Genomic DNA, 22,236 nt, shown 5'->3' on the forward strand with positions numbered 1-22,236 from the left:
AGTGGAAATAACTGCATTTTGAGGAGGAATTTGAAGGTGAAGTTTGCTTCATAAATGGAGAAGTTGCAAGCATAGAGGGAAATGGTAGCTAGAGCAAGGTTGGCGTGATAAAAGGAAGTAGGACAGATAGCAAATGAATGTTTAAAGAGAGCAGCAATGGCAAGAAAGCAGATGAGAGTAGTGCATTGCATTTGGTGGGTAGGATTTCAGATTTGATCATAAGAAACTTGAGTTAAAACCATTCATCCATCTAGTTCCTTTTGAAATGAACTTTAGTGAGTGGAATGGCTGGCTGATGCCACTCACTGCAGGCAAGAACAGTAGTTGCCTGTGGCATGTAGTCATGTTCCAGGCAGCGGTTGAAATTCTAAGGCACTGCAGCAGGAGAAAAAACTGGAAAGAAAGTGTCTGGCCTCCTATGCAACAGATAAGTAACGGCTGCACTTTTATTGCTTGAAAAAATGATTGTGTGGAAAGGTCCTGTTACAGGTAATGCTTGTGTCAGTATATGTGCTATGGACTGAACTGGGGTGGGTGGGACTATAGTAGTGAATGTAAGGTTCTATCTATCTACTGTGATTTGTCACTAACGTGCCTCAGTGTTCACGCTTCCAAAGACTTGACCCTCGTGACATGTCAAGCCGTGTCACAATCCAATTCCTTTTTTTGCTACTTAAACAGTCTAAAAGATGCCAACTAAGGAAGTACTAACTGTGCCATCTGCTCTTGCAGTTTGTATCCTGCTCCTCGATGTATCTTCAGACCATTTCTCTCTGTTCCCTTTCCTGCTGCTTCAAATGAAGCAAAGCCACAGCGTCTGAATTTGGGAAGTGAAGTGGCAAAATAACTGGAGAGGAGTTTGCACAGATATCTTGCGGGGGTGGGGGGAGAGATTAAGGAATGAAAGTGGAGTGCAGTGAATGCAATATAAGCAGGCTATGATAAACTGTCAGTTACTCTATCAGGGATAACAATTTTCATATAAACAGGGTACAAGCATTCATATTTATCTGTGCATTATTCATTATCACGAAAGATGCCGGCTATCATTCATTCCTTAATAATTCTACAGTTAGCCTTTTCTCTGGGTTTTTCGTTCACTAATTGTCTTTATTACTGTACAGGAGGCAATTTACAGATGCAATATTAACTGCAAAGAGCCACCTTGCTACATTTTCTTGATAACAAACACAGCCGTGTGTGTATTTAAGCAATGGTCCTTAGCTACCAAACTCATATTCCCCTAACTGCTCTTGTTTGCTGGGTTGAAAATTAAGAGCATCTTTCACTCGTCCAAGCACTATTGGAGGAAGGGTAGGTTTCCGTAGCAGTAGATTTCTGTTTCTCACCCAGCGCTGAAAGAGGCAGGCAGGTTATGATCATGTTAATCTAGGGATTTACAGAAGGGGAATGGGGAAGAAAAAAGAGAAAGGCTTTTATGCTGATATACATATAGCTGTCTTTCATTTGCAGCCTGGGGTGGAATTTTGAGATGGGGAGTTACGTTGTCTGATGCATTTGTTTGGCTCCATAAATAGCTGCCTTAGCAGCACAAACGCCTGTAGTTTAAAGTCATGTTGCTCCTCTTAAATTGCTGCATATGTGCCATACATGAGAAGGCTCCAGTGAGATAATTTCAGCTCTACAAAGAATGGGAACAACGTAGGAATCTTACTTAAATGTTTAATTCTTCATGTGAGGACAGACAGCCCTTTGTGGAAAACAAAAACCCTTTAAATAGTTTAGCCAACAATGTATATACCCTCATTTTACATGCAGACATATGTCACTTACAGGTGGAAGCAAAACTGATTGACAAATTGGATAGCTTGATGTCAGAAGGCAAAGGTGATGAAACATACCGAGAGCTCTTCAATAGTATGTGAGTAATAAATGTCCTAACTTTACGGGTTGTTTTGTGATGGAGCGCAACTCCAGTACTGAAGGGGGGATTTTTGTCTTATTGAAATCTCTTTAATTTACCTAAACGAGTAAACAAGTCTTGTCCTTGTGTCTAATTACTAAGATTGTGGGGTTTTCCTGTTCGTTTTGAGAGCTAATTCTTTTCTCATTCATTTAATTGTTAAAACTGGAAGAGCTGGAAATACTGACTAAGAGCTCAAACAATATGTAGTATTTTGAAAAGCAAGACTTTTAAGAAGGTATTTATTAAACATTTCACAATACGTTGGAAACTATATTGGTTTCTATTCTGTCTCGGTCTCTCTTTTGCTAAATTTTCTCACATAAAACCCTATATTAAAAGTAAATAAGTTTCCCGCAGTGAATAAATATTATACTGCTATAATGTGCAATGTAGTGCTAAAATTTTAAATATTTAGTGTACAATGTGAAGTAAAAAGTTTATTTTTCTAGAGAACATGCATTGAGCTAATATAGTTATTAATTCTATGTATAACTTAAAGAAGATGGGGTACAAACCAATTAGATTGGCATTTTTAAGCAACATTGATTTCAATGGAAGTGATAAGCGAATACTTGCATATTTGCCACTGAAATCATTGGCATGAATTTGGCACAAATTTAAATGGATTATTCCCATATTTTTTGTATTTTCAAAAATAATGGTTTCACAATTCCCATCTTTTCATTTGAAAGAAGTCAATGATACAGTTAGAATCATAGACAGCTGGGTCTTGCATCTTTTACCCTCAAAATATTAGTCTGGGGGGGAATAAAGTACTTTGAGAAAGCTTATGAAGTAAAACAGAAAAATTAGCACATTTTGATGCAGTAGGTATGAAGCTTAATTTTTCATCATGTCTCCATTTTACCAAAAATCTGACAATTGCTACTTACGATGACTTCCAATAGTTCAAGAAAGTATAATAGAACAAACAGATGTTTTGACTCTAAATGCCAATTAGACAAGAGAGGGTTAGAAACATAGCTACCATATTTTTCGCTCTATAAGACGCATCAGATCACAAGACGCACCTAGTTTTTGGAGGAGGAAAACAAGAAAAAAAATATTCTGAATCTCAGAAGCCAGAACAGCAAGAGGGATCACTGCGCAGTGAAAGCAGCAATCCCTCTTGCTGTTCTGGCTTCTGGGATAGCTGCGCAGCCTGTATTCTCTCCATAAGACGCACACACATTTCCCCTTACTTTTTAGGAGGGAAAAAGTGAGTCTTATGGAGCAAAAAATACGGTAATTGGATGTAATAGCTGCCATCCAAATATCTGTATAGACAGACTATTGACTGCCAAGGCAGGAATCAGCTTCGCTAATTGGGCCCTTCTCCAATGTAGGCAGAACTATTACCTCACATGCTCTGAGCGTGAGGGACAGCAACTCAATTTTTGTCTCTGCACAAAAACTGTGAAATGCTTAAATATCAAGATAGCTTTCAAGTCCCCAAAGATTGAATATCTATTATAAAAGTATCTTTTCCCCCTCTCCTTTCTGATTGATTGTGAGACCACTTACAAAGAAAGAAGGATCACCTTTCTTCCTGGAACATACATCATCCCTTTTAAGGTGAATTGGCACAATGAGAACACCTGTGGCTGCTCTCTGCCTTGGTCTCGATTCTAGCTTATAGAAAGTTTACTCGTGGTTCATATGCAGTCTCGCACAACGTCCTGCCTGTGTCCAAAAAGAATATTCAGCTCAGTGTGTGCCCTCACCTGTTCTATTTGAAGTTCGGAAGAGCATTGCTGATAAGCTGAAAATTGTATTTTAAGTGTATGTTATATTAGAGTCAAACAGCCATACACATTTCATCTCTGTAGTATATGCAGTAGGGTACTTTGGAATGGGAACTTACTGTGTGTCAAACCCCATTGGTAGTGTTGATATAAGAGAGGATTGGTTAATGTCTGATGAGCTTGACAATTGCAATAATAATAATAATAATAATAATAATAATAATAATAATAATAATATTTATACCTCACTCATCTGGCTGGGTTGCCCAAGCCACTCTGGGCATCTTCCAACACATATAAGAATATAAAAAACTGTGAAACTTTTTAAACTTCCCGATACAGGGTTGCCTTCAGATGTCTTCTAAAAGTCAGATACTTGCTTATCTCCTCGACATCTGATGGGAGGGTGCCAGAGGGTGGGTGCCACTACCAAGAAGGCCCTCTGGCTTGTTCCCTGCAACCTCACTTCTCACAGTGAGGGAACCACCAGAAGGCCCTTGGAGCTGGACCTCAGTGTCTGGGCTGAACAATGGCGGTGGAAACACTCCTTCAGGTATACTGGGCCGAGGCAATTTAGGGCTTTAAATCAACACTTTGAATTGTGCTCGGAAACATACAAGCATATGCAAGGATCTGAAAGTGAGGCCAAAGTTGTAATATCATTAACAAAAGGGATTTTTTTTTAAAAAAGTCCAGGAGTCTGTGTTATACTTTGTGTTCAAAATCATTTCGTTCACCCATTATTTAAACAAAATATTTCCATCGTGTTCCATTGGGAACCAGTGCTTGAAATTAAAGCTTCGGTCCCACTTGTTTGAAAGGGGAAGTCCCATAAATAAAAATTTATTATTATTATTATTGAATGCAGTGAGTGGTATTCAACTAAGTTTTACTCAGAGTAGACACCACCCTTAGAGATTTGCTTCCAAGTCATTATACATGAATTGGGCTGTAAGCTGAGGTAATACTAGAAGCATGTACACTGTAGTTAAAGCTTCACAAAGTTCTAAGGTAATCTTCAACTGGTTTTCACTTTTTAAAGCTTGGAGCAACAGATTTAAAAAGTAGCTTCTAGTGACCCCCCATTGTAAAGAGGGCACAGATAGACTTTATTATGATAATGTGTTTTTATTTTTAACTGAACTTGCCCGGCAGTTCTTGAATTATGGAACAAATCATAAAGCATTAAAATAAATAAATCCCTAGGACAATTCTGTTTAAAACGTTCAGGTATTTATTGATTTCAGAAACAAGTCACCCACGTCACCTTCATTTAAAAAAAAAAAATTGTTTGGAGACCAGTGCTACTTAAAATTCTGTTATAATGAAATATCCTGCCAAATTGTAGCTATCAGTCTTCTAGCTGGTTTCAACTGGGGAGCTCTGAAAAGTCACAGATATGGCTGACTTGGAACTAAGAGGTGTACTAAAAATGGAGGATAGAATGGTTTATGGCTCTGACTTTCCAGTTATCCTGTCCTGCTTCACTTTATGGAAATTTCAAAGCAATAATGCCCTAAGGTTTTGTTTTTTTAAAAAAAATGTTAGAACACGGCTCTTTTGAAGCATAGACTTTAACAGTTAACTTATTCCCATCAGAAACCTTTTAATGATTGAAACATTTGTTATTTATTTCCATTTATTTTTTGAGTATTGCACATTTATTTTCACATATCAAGCGTGAAAAGCCAAGCTCTGTAGAAATTTCCACAACCTTGAAAACTGACTGGTTAAGATTTATATAAACTCTTTCCTCACCAAAATGTAGACATTGCATATAGATAACTTTTCACTTATTAAAAGCAGAAAAGCAAGTGGCACATGACACCGAGTTCAAATGTCATGATAAATTGGTGTGCAAAATAGAAGAAAAATACCTGCTCTCAAGAGAGGCTTCCAACGTTTGTAAGGTAAAGGGACCCCTGACTGTTAGGTCCAGTTGTGGACGACTCTGGGGTTGCAGTGCTCATCTCGCTTTACTGGCTGAGGGAGCCGACGTTTGTCTGCAGACAGTTTTTCTGGGTCACGTGGCCAGCATGACTAAGCCGCTTCTGGCGAACCAGAGCAACACACGGAAATGCCGTTTACCTTCCTGCCGGAGTGGTACCTATTTATCTACTTGCACTTTGACGTGCTTTCGAACTGCTAGGTTGGCAGGAGCAGGGACCGAGCAACAGGAGCTCACTCCATTGTGGGGATTCGAACTGCTGACCTTCTGATCGGCAAGCCCTAGGCACTGTGGTTTATACCACAGCGCCACCCGCGTTAAACAGTACACCCTAAAGAATCTTTACGGATAAACTTCCTCAACTAAATAGCTGACTGGATACATTCCAGTTACAATGGTGTTTGGGTGCACTTCCTTTTTATATGAAGAAAAAGACAGAGATATAAATTCCGACAAAATGGAGATTAGATGATGTTGTGATACTTTTTTTTTTTTAATTAGAGAATCACTCCTGAAATTTTGTTGCAATTTTGTTAATTTTAAATCAGTATGTGTGTTGCTCACATTTCATTAGGCATTTTTGTGATATAGCCTTAACACGGCACTTTTTGTATGCATAGATACCAATCTTCAACACTATGGTGCAATGTCTGACTTACATTAAATGAAAATTGTCTCTGGTTGAAGAAGTACTTCATTATACTTGCAACATCTCAAGCTTAGCTGTTGTGGTGATAAACCACAAGAGTGAAGTTTCTGATAGACAATTTTAGTCCAGGCGCTCTTGTGACAATCTCAAGCATAGCAAATTTCATAGAGAATTTTTCTATTATCAATGGTTTCACAGGACCTTTGTGACACCTCTCCATCCTGCACACAGCGTTGTTGTTGCTTGAAGTGAGGCTTTTCCATGTGGCCCAGAGTCTTGCAGAAAAATGGAACTTTAGATCTAAGTAACAGCATAATTACAAAGTGGTGTTGTTGTTTTTATTATTAATTAAATTTGTATACTGCCCTTCATCCGCAAATCACAGGGTGGACTACGCAAATCATATACAAAATGAGAACACCAAATACATAATCAATCAATTAGTTAATCAATCAATCAATCAATCAATCAATCAAACAAACAAACAAACCATTAACCCACCTATCATGAACCCACCTATCACGAACACATAGAATGTTAATCAGCCAAAGACCTGGTTATAGAGAAATGTTGGCTAAACCATATCACTTCTGAGAGATTATAGCAGCTCTCATTTTGAGATGTTTCCTCACCTTCAGCAAGTGTTTTCGAGAGGCTCTTTTGTCAGGAACATTTGCTTTGTACATTATCTTTGAAAGGTCAGCAAGGCAAGCGGTAAACCAGCAGAGTCTCTAATCTGTCCCAATTGCCCAGTGCCAGGAACTCACACTCAAGCCACCCCCCCCAAAAAAAAATCCTGGACAGAGAGCTTGGAGAAAGAGAGAGAGTCTGCATAGACCACAGCAATTTACCCTCCCCAACTCTCTCTTTTTTTATAAAATATTTATTAGGGTTTTACAAAAAGCAGAAATTTACAGAATAAAGAGAAAACAAGAGAAGAAAGAAAAATACAAAAAATACAGAAATACATAGGAAAAAAAAGAAAATACAAAATACAAAAAAGAAAAAAAGAAAAAACAAAAAAGTGGAAAAAATTAAAAACGAATCCATTTTTTTTCCATATCTTTAAACTCGTTTGCTTGTTTCCTTGACCTCCTCACACCTCCCTTTTTTGTATTCCCGTTCACATAGTCAGTTCAGCAAATCCTCACCCTCTTTCATTTATCTTAACTCTATATCTTAACATATTATGACTATATATTTTCATCCATTATCAATCCATTTTTTACATATTCTTATTGGCCTTGTTTTAAAAAGTAGAGACATCACCTTGCCAACAAAGGTCCGTATAGTTAAAGCTATGGTTTTCCCAGTAGTGATGTATGGAAGTGAGAGCTGGACCATAAAGAAGGCTGATCGCCAAAGAATTGATGCTTTTGAATTATGGTGCTGGAGGAGACTCTTGAGCGTCCCATGGACTGCAAGAAGACCAAACCTCTCCATTCTGAAGGAAATCAGCCCTGAGTGCTCACTGGAAGGACAGATCGTGAAGCTGAGGCTCCAATACTTTGGCCACCTCATGAGAAGAGAAGACTCCCTGGAAAAGACCCTGATGTTGGGAAAGATGAAGGGCACAAGGAGAAGGGGACGACAGAGGACGAGATGGTTGGATAGTGTCTTCGAAGCTACAAACATGAGTCTGAACAGACTGTGGGAGGCAGTGGAAGACAGGAGTGCCTGGCGTGCTCTGGTCCATGGGGTCACGAAGAGTCGGACACGACTAAACGACTAAACAACAACAAATTGGCCTTGTTGCTAATGCCACGTAATTTCAATCCAGCATCATTTTAACATTCATTAATTTTACAATATTTCTGCAAATAGTCTTTAAATTTCTTCCAATCTTCTTCCACCGACTCTTCTCCCTGGTCTCGGATTCTGCCAGTCATTTCCGCCAGTTCCATATAGTCCATCACCTTCATCTGCCACTCTTCCAGGGTGGGTAAATCTTGTGTCTTCCAATACTTTGCAATAAGTTACCCTCCCCAACTCTCAATTATGCCCTGATTCTGCACCTAGTACAATGGTACCTCGGGTTAAGAACTTAATTTGTTCTGGAGGTCCGTTCTTAACCTGAAACTGTTCTTAACCTGAGGTACCACTTTAGCTAATGGTGCTTCCCGCTGCTGCCGCGCCACTGCTGCGCGATTTCTGTTCTCATCCTGAGGTAAAGTTCCTAACCTGAGGTACTATTTCTGGGTTAGCGGAGTCTGTAACCTGAAGTTTCTGTAACCTGAAGCGTCTGTAACCCGAGGTACAACTGTACCCAAGTGCCATGGGCACAGCTGGGTGAGACCAACTCCACCCTGTTCCACCACCCAGGCCTCAGGGTTACAGAGTGATTCGTAATCAAATCATGGATGAGGGAGGTCTTACTCACAGCCGACTTGGCATTCAGCGACAGCAGCCATTGTTGCTTGTTCAGATTTAGCACAGATACCCCACAAACAGCCCATAAGCAAGCACATTTCCTATTATTATTATTATGCACCCACTACAGCTGACACGGTTTCTGTTGCCTCAATCGTAGAATTGTAGAATCTTAGAGTTGGAAGGGACCCTAAGGGTCATCTAGTCCAACCCCCTTCAATGCAGGAATCTCAGCTAAAGCATCCATGACAGATGGCCATCCAACCACTACAATACAGGCACAAGGAACCACTCTTGCTTTAAGTTTTTTTACATAACTCTATACCGGTGTCAAGCAAGGATTGTTGCTGAATGCTGGCAATCTAGCTGCAGGTTAAAGAAGCACCATTCTGGGTGTTTGGAAAGCAAACAGGCCTCTGGAGAAGGATCAAAGGAAGATGGAATAAAAGATTACAGTAAAGCATGCAGAAGAGTTTTTGCTTCGCGGTGTGCAGGAGAGAACACCAGCTTAGCTGGAATACCCTTCTTCTTACTTCCTATCGAGATATTGCCCGAGGAAGCGGAGGCTTGTTTTTGAGAGGCTCTCTTGTCAGGAATGTTTGTTTTGTGCATTATCTTTGAAAGGTCTGCAATGCAAAGGGTTTGCACGAATTCCTGGTGGGTGGGAGGGAGGGAGGCAGGACCTACCCACATGATATACTGGATGCAAAAAATATAAACTGAAAGTAAGCCTGTATTTAAATTGGCTAATCCATATCACTTCTGAGGGATTATAGCCCCTCTCATTTTGAGATGTTTCCTCACCTTCAGCAAGTCTTTGATATTCGGCAGGGGAGAAACCTCCAGGCGAGAGAACATTTTCCTTCGGCACAATTTCCTAATCCCCTCAGCACTTCTGCAGGAATCCAGTTCGTTTTCCTGAATACGTTAAAATAGATGAAGCCCAATCTTTCGGTACCCTAATTTATGTCACTCAAAGCAGTGGCGGAACTTCATGCTCTGGCACTGGGGGGTGGAGAGCAGATGGGGGCGTGGCTGGCGCGCGTCCCGGGGGCGTGGCGTGCGCCCTGGGGGTGGGGCATACCGCCTGCAGGGGCGTGGCGCCCAGCGCAGGTGGGGGAACAGCCAAGATGGCACCCCACCGGGATCGCGCTGCTGGGGACAGTGCGCTCCTCCCACACACCTCTTCCTCCGCCAGTGACTCAAGGGCTATTTCAGGCTTTGTGCGGATGTGTTTCCTGGAATCCTCCAGGCGAACCCTGTTCTGTCTGAAGGGGAAACATATGCCTCTAAACCCACAGGGATGTATGGCAGGAAGCTGGCATTGGCTTCAGCTTTCCAGGACATGGGCATATCCCTCAAATGTATGGCATACAGGAGTGGAACTGGCCATCACTTGATTATGGGATGAAGAGCTGTGTGTAAGCAAGCTGAAGTGTGACCTAAAAATAGTTTGGACTGCAACAACATGAACAATGTTTTCCTTTCCTCAGCGAAGACATGTTGGGGCAGTATAGATCAAGCTGTTGCATAGGATGTGCATGCTTGACTATTAGGTTGGCCATATGTCCTACTTTACAGGGAATAGTTCTCTATCTGTAAAGCTGCCAGAGGAATGTCCTCTATTTGAAGGACTATCCGGGTCAAGTACAGTTCAAGTACAGTTTTCGACTACTGCAATGCGCTCTACGTGGGGCTACCTTTGAAGGTGACCCGGAAACTACAAGTAATCCAGAATGCGGCAGCTAGACTGGTGACTGGGAGTGGCCGCCGAGACCACATAACACTGGTTCTGAAAGACCTTCATTGGCTCCCAGTATGTTTCTGAGCACAATTCAAAGTGTTGGTGCTGACCTTTAAAGCCGTAAACGGCCTCGGCCCAGTATACCTGAAGGAGCATCTCCACCCCCATCGTTCAGCCCGGACACGGACACTGAGGTCCAGCTCCAAGGGCCTTCTGGTGGTTCCCTCACTGAGGTTACAGGGAACCAGGCAGAGGGCCTTCTTGGTAGTGGCGCCCACCCTGTGGAATGCCCTCCCATCAGATGTCAAGGAAATAAACAACTATTTGACTTTTAGAAGAAATCTGAAGGAAGCCCTGCTTAGGGAAGTTTTTAATGTTTGATGTTTTATCGTGTTTTTAATATTCTGTTGGGAGCCACCCAGAGTGGCTGGCGAAACCCAGCCAGATGGGAGGGGTATAAATAATAAGTTGTTGTTGTTGTTGGCAACTGGCTAGTGTGTGTCTCATACAAAATGTGAAGGAACATAAACTTTTTTTCTCCCATCCCAGGAATACAATTCTGTGCTTATCTTTCTGTTAGCTGCAGGAAGTGGAAGGAGAAACTCACAGCTCAGCAGTCAAATACCTCATACATCTCCTTAGCATACTATTCTGAATTCTGCCTAAAGGAGAACTTTACCCTGTATATTTCTGTCCAGCATATTTGCTCCTCCAATGGAGGAGTGCTTAGTTGGCGCTAGCAATTGGGCCTTTAGTGTTGTAGCTCCAGCCCTCTGGAATGAATTCCCAGCTGAAATTAGACAGGCACCTAACAACATGGTATTTAGGTGCCTATTGTATATATTTCTCTTCAATAATGTATTTATTAGTTTTAGCATTCAGTCACAGCAGTAAAAACAAAATAAAAATAAGAGTAACAGAGAGAATCAAGGTTATGAAGCTACAAAGAATAAGCCACAGACGCATCAAAGTCCAGACCAGATCATTTCCATATATAATGACATTTATTATTATTTTTATTATTCAAGAAGGCTTTCCTTGAGGGGAAATTGGGCTTGGTGTTTTATCCTGCTTTTATATTGTACACTACTTCAATGGTCTCAGACCATTATGCAGTTTATAAATCTGTGAAATAATTACTCATTGTGAGTCTTGGGACCAGACTTTTGAGGAATGCTAGACTGGTCCAAACTGCCAATTGCTGACATTGTAGAGTCATTAAGCGCAAAGGGTAGCCCAACATAGCTTTGGGTTATCCAAGGGCTATTTAAAAGCCCTTGGGTATGTGGCAGTTGTGGGGAGCATGTTTGAAAAGTTTGCACATGGTAGCTCCCAACCCATGGTGAGCCAGTCGTTGCCAGAGAATTAGCATTTTTCAACGGGTGGTGGAAGTCAAATTCTACACTTGGTATATACAACTGGCTTTCCATATGCTGGTGGATGCCTCCACTGTGCTCTCAGATGGTTGTGTGAATAGCTCTTAGGTATGTTTGGTTCTCCTTTCCATAAGTTTCTGGTGTTGGTTGTAGTGCTTTGGCCCAAGTAACATAAAAGGGTACTTCAGTGCTGTTGCTTTGGAATGGCTTAACCACCCCCATGTCTGTTTCCCTTTCTAACAACCGAGCATGACAATGGACTGTCTCACCTTCCCCAATGTGTCCAACATCCCCACTTTTACAAAATACATACCAGAGTAACTATACAGATCCTCAGGATTGAATCAAAGGCAGGGGGACTGGAATGGGGGAGGAACTAGTTTTTCACAAAGAGAGAGAGAGAGAGAGCGCACAGGAGAGGGAGGGAGAGGTCTACAAATGCCCAAAACACCTTAAAAAACCCAGAATCCTTGTTTATGATTTGTGGGAGGGGGACTTGTCCCTGGAGGATACCTGTGTTATCAACATAGAAACGTTTCAAAGCTTCTCCCAAGACACTTCTACAAAAGGCATAGTTGTGATGGGGTCTTGAGCGCTTGTAGAATCACCTTTGGGCCGCCCTAGGATTCTAGGGCTCAGAGCTGGAATGTGAGAGGCAATCCTGAAGGACAAAGTCTCTGTGAGCATATGTCATGTGCCCTTCTGAGGCTTGCATGCTTCTAGATTTGGGGAAAGGACTTCCGGAACAACCCCCAGCCCCTCTCATTTTTAGAAACTAAGCAAATGCTAGCCGTTGCTCATTGGTATTATTGTCAGTGGTTCTATTTCTGTATTTTCATATTACTGCTGGGCTCAGAACCTTTCAATTCTAACTGACCTGGTGCATTTGGCTAAGATTTGCCACCAAGAAGCTACCAATTATTTAACAGTTAAATGAATGAGATTGAAATGCATAAATAACACCAAGCGAAAGGAAAGTGTTTGGGTTAAAAAAGAAAAAAAAAATTCTCCTCAGGAAAAGGCTTTTCCTGTGGCAGTTACAATGCAGTAAATTGTGTGGGTGCAGAACTACTGTCGACTAAAGTACGGAGGGGGAGAAGATTTGAAATCTCATCGAAAGGGAAGCAGTGAGATGGGAAATGCTCTCTTCTAGGTAACAAAATCTTCAGTTTCTTTTCTTGATGTTGAAATACAGGTCTAATGAATAGCACAAAGGGGTGAGCATGCAATAAATCCAGAATCTTCTGTGTGTAAAGGTTGTGAGATGTCTAGATATATTTGGAAAATAGGATGCTTTCTCTGTGTGTGTGTGTTGTCTTGAAGTTGGCTAACCTAAAAAAAAATTCAATTTGCCTTGTCAATGCTTCCTGGAGTAGAATTCCACTCTTTGGTCCTTATCCCAGGTAAGAGAATATTTGCAATTGTGCTTAGTTTGAAGGAAATAATAATAATAATAAAATCTGTGAATGAGCAGATACTGCTAAGGCATTTTTGGGTACCTTTGAGTATAAATTGGTTGTTATGGAGACCGGTAAAAATAAATGCTGATATTTTGCCCTGGGTTCATTCCTTCCAGCTTGCTGAAGAAAATTGAACGCGAAACATGGAGAGAAAGTGGCGTTTCATTAATCGCCACTGTAACCCGTCTTATGGAGAGACTGCTGGACTACAGGTGAGCAATTGCTGCATGATTTATAGCAAGAAATATGCCATGGTCTGAAAGTCTGGTGCCAGCATTCCTTCGAGAAAATTATCATTAGCTAGAATATGAAAGCACACACACAACATCAGATATCAAGTTTTCGGCAGTTCATAATTCAATGTAGGGTACAAGGGGGTAAGCCACATGTTTGATTGCCTCCCCCACCCCACCCCACCCACACAAAATTCTCCTTGCCTGTCGAAAGTTTATGTGCCAGGAAGAGTTGTCACCACCTTCCTGATACGATAGTTTTCTATGTAAAAGGTTCTTCCCCCAAAAAATAAATAAATCACAGAGCATTAGTAGAACGCCGTGGTTCTTCATATGTAGATCAGCTCTAAGAATGACTCTTATGCTTGTGCAAATCAGTTTCATGTTGCACTAATGTGCACCTCAGCTGTGCACTAGGTCTGATGGTATAACATCAGGCATATTGCCAGTGTCAGGTTGGGTCTTACTGTGCATCTTCTGATGGGTCCTGTATGGAATGCATTGCAACCCCCTCCTCACTTTTGACATCTGTAGGAGCTGTGGCAACAGACACAGCCAAGAATCGAGGACGAATTGTCTTAGGTTCTGCACATTTGGCATAGAGAGAGGCCATCTGTGGCCTGAAAACACGATGGCAACTAGACAGAGCAGACGAAAGATGTAGGAGGCAGGTAGCGCTAGTCTAAATTTTTCATGTAAGCCGCAGATAACTTGAATCCAAAGAAAGGAAGAGTCCACATCTGTCCAGCTTTTCCTTTGGTGGTACCAGTCTTGCAGATGGTCTGTTTAGTTTGATAGCAGTTCCAGGCATTGGGTGAGTGGTGAATAGCATATTGCAGCTCATCTTGCTTTGCAGGGCCTGCTCTCAAAGAAATGCAAAAGAGCTCTGGCTGTGCATTTGTTCTTTATATAGTTGTAATCTTTGCAGTGGCCCTGTGCATCACATCCTTGCTGCAGATTGAGGGGTGGGGTGGGCAGGAATCAGGCTTGCCTAAGGCCGCCTTGAGGGTATATGGCAAAGGCAAGAATCAAATCGCTACCCTGCACCATAACTCCTTTCTACTGCGGGGACCGAGCACAGAAAGATTGGCTGCATTCTTCCTACCTATAACATTCACTTGTGAGCGAGCATTGTTCAGCTCAGTGGGACTTACTTCCATGCCAACATGCTTAGGGCTGGGTTGCATGTGTTTTTAGATTAGGCCATGCATGAAATCTTCATTGCCAGAACCTAAACACAGGATCATTTTAAATTCCAGTCCCCTTTCTAATTCTAGACTGTGGGCAGTCTCACTCCATATCCCCCCCCTTTTTTGGTTTTGCATTTTTATAACAATGTTTTTTATTGATTTTCATTAAATAATACACAAAAGGAGATACAGATACATTGAGTTTCCCCTTTTCTCCAAACTTCTTCCCTCCCTTCCACAGCTCACTCCATATCCTTGAAAAAGAACAATCTGAACCATATTTGTTGTCCTTGCTTTCAATTGCATAAGATAGCCAGCTTATTAAAGATTTACAGTGTAGATCCAGAAAGATGCTTGGGTATATATGGTGGGATTTATATTATTATTATTAAACAAACAAACAAAGCTAGTGCATGTATATGATGCTTTACAGAGGAGGAGAGGATCTGTTCTTACCACTTAGGTCTTCCAGTTGACAGGAGTGGAACAAACTCTTGCCCATGGACCCATTGTTTAGTATCATAGCTCCACTAGCTTGGACAAAAAGAAAGATGATTTAGGATGGAAGCTGCAGTGTATCCTTCTGGGGCTGGGTTTCCCAAACGTGGGTATCCAGATGTTTTTGGACTACAACTCCTATCATCCTTAGCTAGCAGGACCAGTGTTCAGGGATGATGGGAATTGTAGTCCAAAAGCAGCTGGAAACCCAAGTTTGGAAAACCTTGTTGTAAGGCATGGGTGGGGAATCTTTCTCAGCCCAATGGATGAATTCTTGTTTCAGCAACCTTACGGATGACATGTTCCAGTGGTGGCCAGAGTCAGAGGCAAAAAGTATGCGGAGCAAAAAATGTCGAATTTACTTTCGTACAGTAGGTTAGACAAGCGGATTGGCAAGGCAGCTACAGCAATGGCTGAGATAATGTCGTGCTAAAGACCAATACCGAGATGAAGGTCTACCGGGCTTGTGTGTTGAGCACATTGCTTTATGGAACTTGCACTGGGCAGAAGCAACACCTCATTGCCTTCCGTATGTTCAGTGTCAGCAAGATTTTGAGGATCACATGGCAGGACAGTGTCTCAAACAAAGATGTGCTCTTCAAAGCCCACATTCTCAGCATGTTTACACTTCTGTCTCAGCGACATCTACACTGGCTTGGTCATGTACGCTGAGTGTTAGATAGCAGGATCCCAAAGGTTGTGCTTTACAGGGAGCTGGCTTCAGGCACCAAACCCATTGGCAGACCAACTCTGTGTTATAAAGATGTCTGCAGACATGACATGAAGGCTGGCAACATTAGCCCCACAGTGTGGGAATCCCTTGCAGATGATCACAGTGCCTGGAGACTGTCATTCATGCATCCACAGCAGTGATCAGAGGAGAAATGACTGCTGCGAGGAGCGCAGAGAGAAGAAACACCGTAGTGTATCTGTAACAGTGAAACCAGACACCTTTGTCTTCCCCCCGCTGCATTGAAACATGTCTCTACCATATTGGACTCTACAACCACAGCAGGTGCTGAAACTCTCCAATGGTTTGACCCCGATGGTGCACTCTTCTGTTGTCTCTCAAGACAGATGAATGACAACAACAACAACAACAACAACAACAACAACACACACACACACACACACACACACACACACACACACACACCCCTCATTGTCTTTTACCCTGGAATGCAAGAAACATGATCAGAGTTCCAGGACACATTCCAGCCAGCCAAAGCACTCATGAAAAGTGTTATTCATGGTCAGTGAGGGTTATGGCCTGTGTTAAAGGTAAAGGACCCCTGGACGGTTAAGTCCAGTCAAAGGTGACTGTGGGGTTGTGGCGCTCATCTTGCTTTCAGGCCGAGGGAGCTGGCGTTTGTCCACAGACAGCTTTCTGGGTCATGTGTGGGTCAGCATGACTAAACCGTTTCTGGCGCAACAGGACACTGCGACGGAAACCAGAGCACACGGAAACGCCGTTTACCTTCCCACCACAACAGTGCCTGTTTATCTACTTGCACTGTATGCTTTCGAACTGCTAGGTTGGCAGGAGCTGGGACAGAGCAATGGGAGCTCACTCCATTGTGGGGATTCGAACCACCAACCTTCCAGTCAACAAGCCCAAGAAGCTCAGTGGTTTAGACCACAGCACCACCCACGTCCTGTGTAGATGCGTTGTGGCTAGGGAGGCATGTGTCTTGGAAAAGATTCCAAGAGAGGCATGGAGAGCTGCATTTATCCCCCAAACTTGAGGTTCCCCACCTCTGCTCCACAGCAACCAATTGGCATTCCCCTGTTTCATCCAGTTCTGAACTCCTGCAGTTCTACCAGAACTCCATCCTTTTAATTCCTTTGCTCTATTCATTGGCTGTGGAGGAGCAGCCTGGAGTGCTGGGAGTGCAAACACTGCCCTGGGTCACTGTGTCATCTCCTCACACTGATTGTGGAGCAGCTCAGGCTCAAAGCCTGAATCTCTGGGCTGGCCAGAGGCCAGAGGCCAGAGATAGGGAATGACTCTATTCTCCCAATAACTGAACTCATTTACTTTTCACATTTAGATTACCGTCTCACCTGGTTGTAGTGGGAGGCTCTCAGAGGCACTCTGAATTTTATTGCTTCACGTGTTTTAGAGCTCAAATCTGGCATTGAAAAACAATTTTGGAGCGAAACCTGCAGGTTCTGGGGTTGAACACACTAGAGCTTTGGCTCACATTAATCCACATACCTGCAATTGTTTGTTCTCTGAGGGTCATTGGCCCTTGGTAGGGGAAAAAAGTGTCCCACTCCTGATCTATACAACAGAAGAAGGTCAGATAATCAAGGCAGAAACGGACAAGGGATGGATGTGCAAGTTTTGCAGTTATTGCATTTACAGTTTAAGGTCAATTTACCCTGAACTATGTTTTCATCCTCAGAGAATCTTATCTTGCATTAGGCTTCATAGTGAGAGTACTAGCTGACATATATTCTTGAATCAAATAGTGTATTTGAGTCAGTTAATAACAGAATTTATTTTGGATACATCGTTTTATCTAACATTCATAATTAATTCTTCTGCGCATGATTTGCTCTGTTTTTAAAACAATATTTTTCTAACCCCTCCAGGGACTGCATGAAAATGGGTGAAGTGGATGGCAAAAAGATTGGCTGCACCGTCAGCTTGCTGGTGCGTATCTCTGTCTTTTGAGAGATCTTAACTATGTCACTTTAAGGATCTGAATGTTTAGATAAGGAGCGTGTTTTTAATAGCTTACTTTCCAAACTGGGATTTAAAAGTACGCTTTCCACTGCATAATTAATGAATTCAAAACCTATTACAGAATCATGAAGTATTCATGTTGCATTTGAATATATATTGATAAGCCTGCAAAAATATAGTCGTCCAGCCCGGTTTGGGTTGTGGGTGGGTGTCTCTAATTATATGAGCTGGCAGGTGGGAAAGAAGCAAGAGAAGTGGGATTCTTCTGAGCACATATGCTACTTCGCTGGCAGTGAGGAAAGGAAGCAGGGATACTTCTTCCAACAGCCTTGCTTCTTGTTATTCAGGACAGACACCTTTCTGGTTTTTACAATTGATAGGGAATTCTGTAACTTTTTCCATCTACAGGTGAAATAATATTTTTCAAAGGGTGATTTTCTCTCTGAGAAATGTGTGATAGAGTGGGAGATATCCCTCCCCCCCTTTTTTTACTTTCTGCATGATTTAGGGAAACTATATTATATCAAGGTTAGTTGGATGACTATTTTATTTGTATGGATGGATGTATGTACAGTGGTACCTCGCGCGTTACAGGCGCTTCAGGTTACATACGCTTCAGGTTACAGACTCCGCTAACCCAGAAATATTACCTTGGGTTAAGAACTTTGCTTCAGGATGAGAACAGAAATCGTGCTCTGGCGGCACGGCAGCAGCAGGAGGCCCCATTAGCTAAAGTGATGCTTCAGGTTAAGAACAGTTTCAGGTTAAGTATGGACCTTCAGAATGAATTAAGTACTTAACCCGAGGTACCACTGTAATTGTAAGATTTTCGCCCAACGATTAATCCCTTAAGATCACAGAGTGGCTTATGATAATAAAGCACATTTGCATCCTAGCCTTCCTCAGAGGGCACCAGGTGAGAGGATGTGGTCGCTGTCTCCTCTGTTAACATTTTTGTCTCACCAAAAGCAGCCAATAAAAGCGGGGGCTAACGGATATAAAAACATTTTTCTACTTAATGCAGATTTCTACCGACCCTTGTAATCTGCTCAGGGGTGGAGGAAGGGGGTGCGGTGGGGGCAGACCTCCCCAGGTGTCTTCGCTGAGGAGGTGACATTTGGCGCGCCGCCCACCTGCGACTCCCAAGCCTACCCTGAGCCATCGGGGGAAGGGGAGTTGCGCCGCTTTACCAGCGGCATTCGCCCCTTCCCCCTTCATTTTGACAGCTGGGGGAGGTTTCAGAGTGGGCGGTGCGGCGAATGTCCACCATTGGCGGCTCGCTCTGTCCCCAGCTGCAGGGCGCTCGCGCCACTCCGTGCACCCGAACGGCTATCCCATGCCTGGGAGGGCACCCTCCGTGCCCGGCCCCCCTTGGGAGCATGCCTGCCCTGGGCAGCGCAGGATTATGCTCCCCCGCTGAATCTGCTAGTGCCTGGGGCAGCTTAGAACGATTTAAAATCATAATTCCATAAAATATGATTAAAAACACCACAATAAAGTATATTGAATTAAAGGCATTAAAATGCATTGAAAATAAAATAAAGGCAGAAACCACAGAAATAAAATGGCATTTACCGTGGATACTTAGCAGGCAAACGCCTGCCCGTGTAGCAAGACACTTTGTGCTTCGTAAAGTCAAGCCTTCCACAATACTGGGTGCGCCCCTGGAAAGGTGCTATCTCTCCTTGCATGTACACTTACCTGAGTGAACTCAATGAGGCTTACTTCTGAGTAGACCTGTGTGATTGCTCCTCCATTAATTTATTTATTTCCTCAAACTTACACACTGCTTAGCTGTACAAAAACACCACACACACCCTAAAGTGGTTTACAAAAAGATAAAACAATAAAATCAAGAAAAATTCAAAAGATTCAAAAATTAAAATGCTACAAGAGATTCAAATTGCCTCAACTTTCTAAGCACAGTTAATATAACAAATGTCAGCAAAACCATATCAGCCCGTACCACGTGCACATTTCAACCTGCCAAAATCTCCATGAAAATGGGCTGCAAACCATTTTTCCACCAATGGTGGACCAGTAAACTTTGGAGCTGAGTGGGGATTTTTTTTCCACTGCTGCTTTACCAATTGCAGAAATAGATGGTGGCCCCTTCCAATCTCCAAGTCATTATTTGCATCCTAATGTCCACAGAAATACATATCTTTCATCCAAAAGGAATTTCTTTGCCATGAGTACAGGAGCTGGAGTAAAGGAACTCAGAGGAGACTGTTACTGAGAAGCCCGAACTTTTGCCTTTTATATGAAGAGCCAAATAGGCTCTTAACCATTTTCTTAACAGCAAGAACTTGTCAGGTTAAGAAATGTGTCACCTTGGTGACACTTTAATTGCAAGTTGTTGTTTCTTTTTTATTTATCCATGGGCTCAGGCTGCTCTATTCTTTTCATCTCTCTGCCTCGAAAACCATCAATGTGGACTATACTTTACCATTCACAATACTTAACGAAAATGTTTCCACATGCCTCAGATTAGATTCCCCTGATGTGCATGTAGGCATGGCTTTACAATCCAGCAAATCCCTTTTGAATACACCTGTGGTATTTCACTTCACCAGAGTCCTTGACCTCTGCAGTTCTGCTTCACTCAAACACGGTGCTGCGTAGCTTCTTCCCACCAATGCTGCTTTCGATGTTTTGCATTGCTGTTTGTGTCTGACGTAGATCCTATGTGAAAGGGAAATTTCTGTTAATATCACCAGATGGAGTGATAAGTCATTGATCTTTCAAAGCATTCAGTTTTGGGAGGAAGGATGAAAGAATCTGTCTTTTGAATGACTACAGAGACAAATAGCATTTAAATAACTAGGATGGCCATATGCAAATTGCCAAAAAGGAGGAAATGTATCATTGCAAAAGAGGACACACATTTGCATGAAATTTGCAAATGCTTATTTATAGATAAGTCTTCAAATAGAGGCCTAGCAGTACACATGACCACTCTATTCAACACATTTAGACCCATACTTTGAATGTATTTCTACATCCCCCTTCCCTTTCCTCTAGGCAAGGTGGTCCATGAAGAGTTTGCTATGGGATTTTCATATGTTATGATTTTGCCCAGACTAGTGCTATTGACTGCTTTGTCTACAAAGAAAACAACTGCATTCTCTGTAATGGGATTGGACTAAATGAGTTGAGGTGCTGTGCTTTGATTCTTGCAGAGTGTGTCTAACATATACCATCTCTGAGAAAATATGCTTGTTTTTTCTGTGAAGGCTGATTCATACATGCAAGTCTTTGATCCAGTTTGTACATCACATTAAACCACAGCTAAAAACAAACTCTGGCTTGTTTTCTGATTGTGTTGACAGGAGCAGGGAAGAAGTGGAAGAATACCTTTTTAGCAATGTGCACCAGCACCCTGCACATTCACATTAAAATACAGTTTATTTGCCTACTGTAGAGGACTATTCATGTAAAAGCAAACTCACTGTACAAAATCTGAAAAACCCATGACCCTATTTGAACAAATCCCTATGCAAGAAGTGGATATACCTGGTGTGGGAGTGTATCCTTTCCACAATGCAGACAAGGCACATTTGTCTATTTTTGTTTTCTTCCAAACATTCTTGTCTGGATATAACAGTTAGGTATAAATTCCAATATACATAAGTCCCACTTGGGACAACTATGTGATTTGAGCCTACTATGTATACTGCTTTCAGCCTCAAGGAACCATTATTTTTTCTAATCCTTGAAAATCCAGTGTGTCCAAAGGTAGTACAAACTCATTCAAACCATACCCATACAGATTTCGCATTCCAACTTAGCTGAGACTCAGATGCCGTTTTAAACTATCTGTATTCAAAATGGCTGCATCTCCAGATTAGGTGTTTAGTATTGTTTCCCTGAACAGCTCTTTTCTTGAGGGGTATCTGATTATTAAAATGTATGCACATTTGTTAAATACAAAAACTATACAAATACATTTATTTTAAAACGTAAACTCCATCACCCTAGCTTCATTGATTTCTCACAGTGACTAAGAACACAATATAAAGAGTAGAAGAAGAAAAAAGCAAGTATCAGTTTGAAATTCACAGATAATTGTTTAAAATGTAATGCCCCCTGTGAAATATTTTGTCACAGATTAGGAACACTGAATCATAATTAAGTTTTTCCATTTTCAAGGTTGGAGCACTAGCGATGACTAAATGAACTATCTTTATCTTTCTCAGTCTCTCTATTTACAACATTATACTAATATCAATGTGTAATGAGGTACCAATTGGCAGTTATTCTGGCATTGTATGTAATAAAAAGCAGCAGGGATATGTATAGCAGATGTCCCACACTATGGATAACAGAAGCTAGATTTTACCCAGTGCACAGAGGTAAACAAACCCGTGGAAAATAATTACCCATAAGAATCAATGCAGATTT

The 22,236-nt window shown here is 41.9% G+C and overlaps 2 protein-coding genes across 9 annotated transcripts in view; both read left to right on the plus strand.

Moving 5' to 3' along the window:
- The window catches only part of LOC310743932 (uncharacterized protein), a 419,281-nt gene that overhangs the window by 315,869 nt on the left and 81,176 nt on the right, over positions 1 to 22,236 (plus strand). The window lies entirely within an intron of this gene.
- Positions 1 to 22,236, plus strand: part of DOCK4 (dedicator of cytokinesis 4) — a 250,389-nt gene that overhangs the window by 190,695 nt on the left and 37,458 nt on the right. For 4 of the 8 annotated variants that reach the window (XM_083574286.1, XM_083574287.1, XM_083574290.1 and 1 more), the window contains exons 32-35: positions 1,797 to 1,882; positions 13,136 to 13,162; positions 13,336 to 13,431; positions 17,739 to 17,799. In XM_083574286.1, the coding sequence (XP_083430412.1) occupies positions 1,797 to 1,882; positions 13,136 to 13,162; positions 13,336 to 13,431; positions 17,739 to 17,799 (270 nt within the window). The remainder of the gene's footprint in view (positions 1 to 1,796; positions 1,883 to 13,135; positions 13,163 to 13,335; positions 13,432 to 17,738; positions 17,800 to 22,236) is intronic. The other 4 variants (XM_083574292.1, XM_083574293.1, XM_083574288.1 and 1 more) reach the window with 1 other exon arrangement.

The sequence above is a fragment of the Podarcis filfolensis genome (assembly GCF_964270895.1).
Source record: "Podarcis filfolensis genome assembly, chromosome: 10".
NCBI lineage: Eukaryota > Metazoa > Chordata > Lepidosauria > Squamata > Lacertidae > Podarcis > Podarcis filfolensis.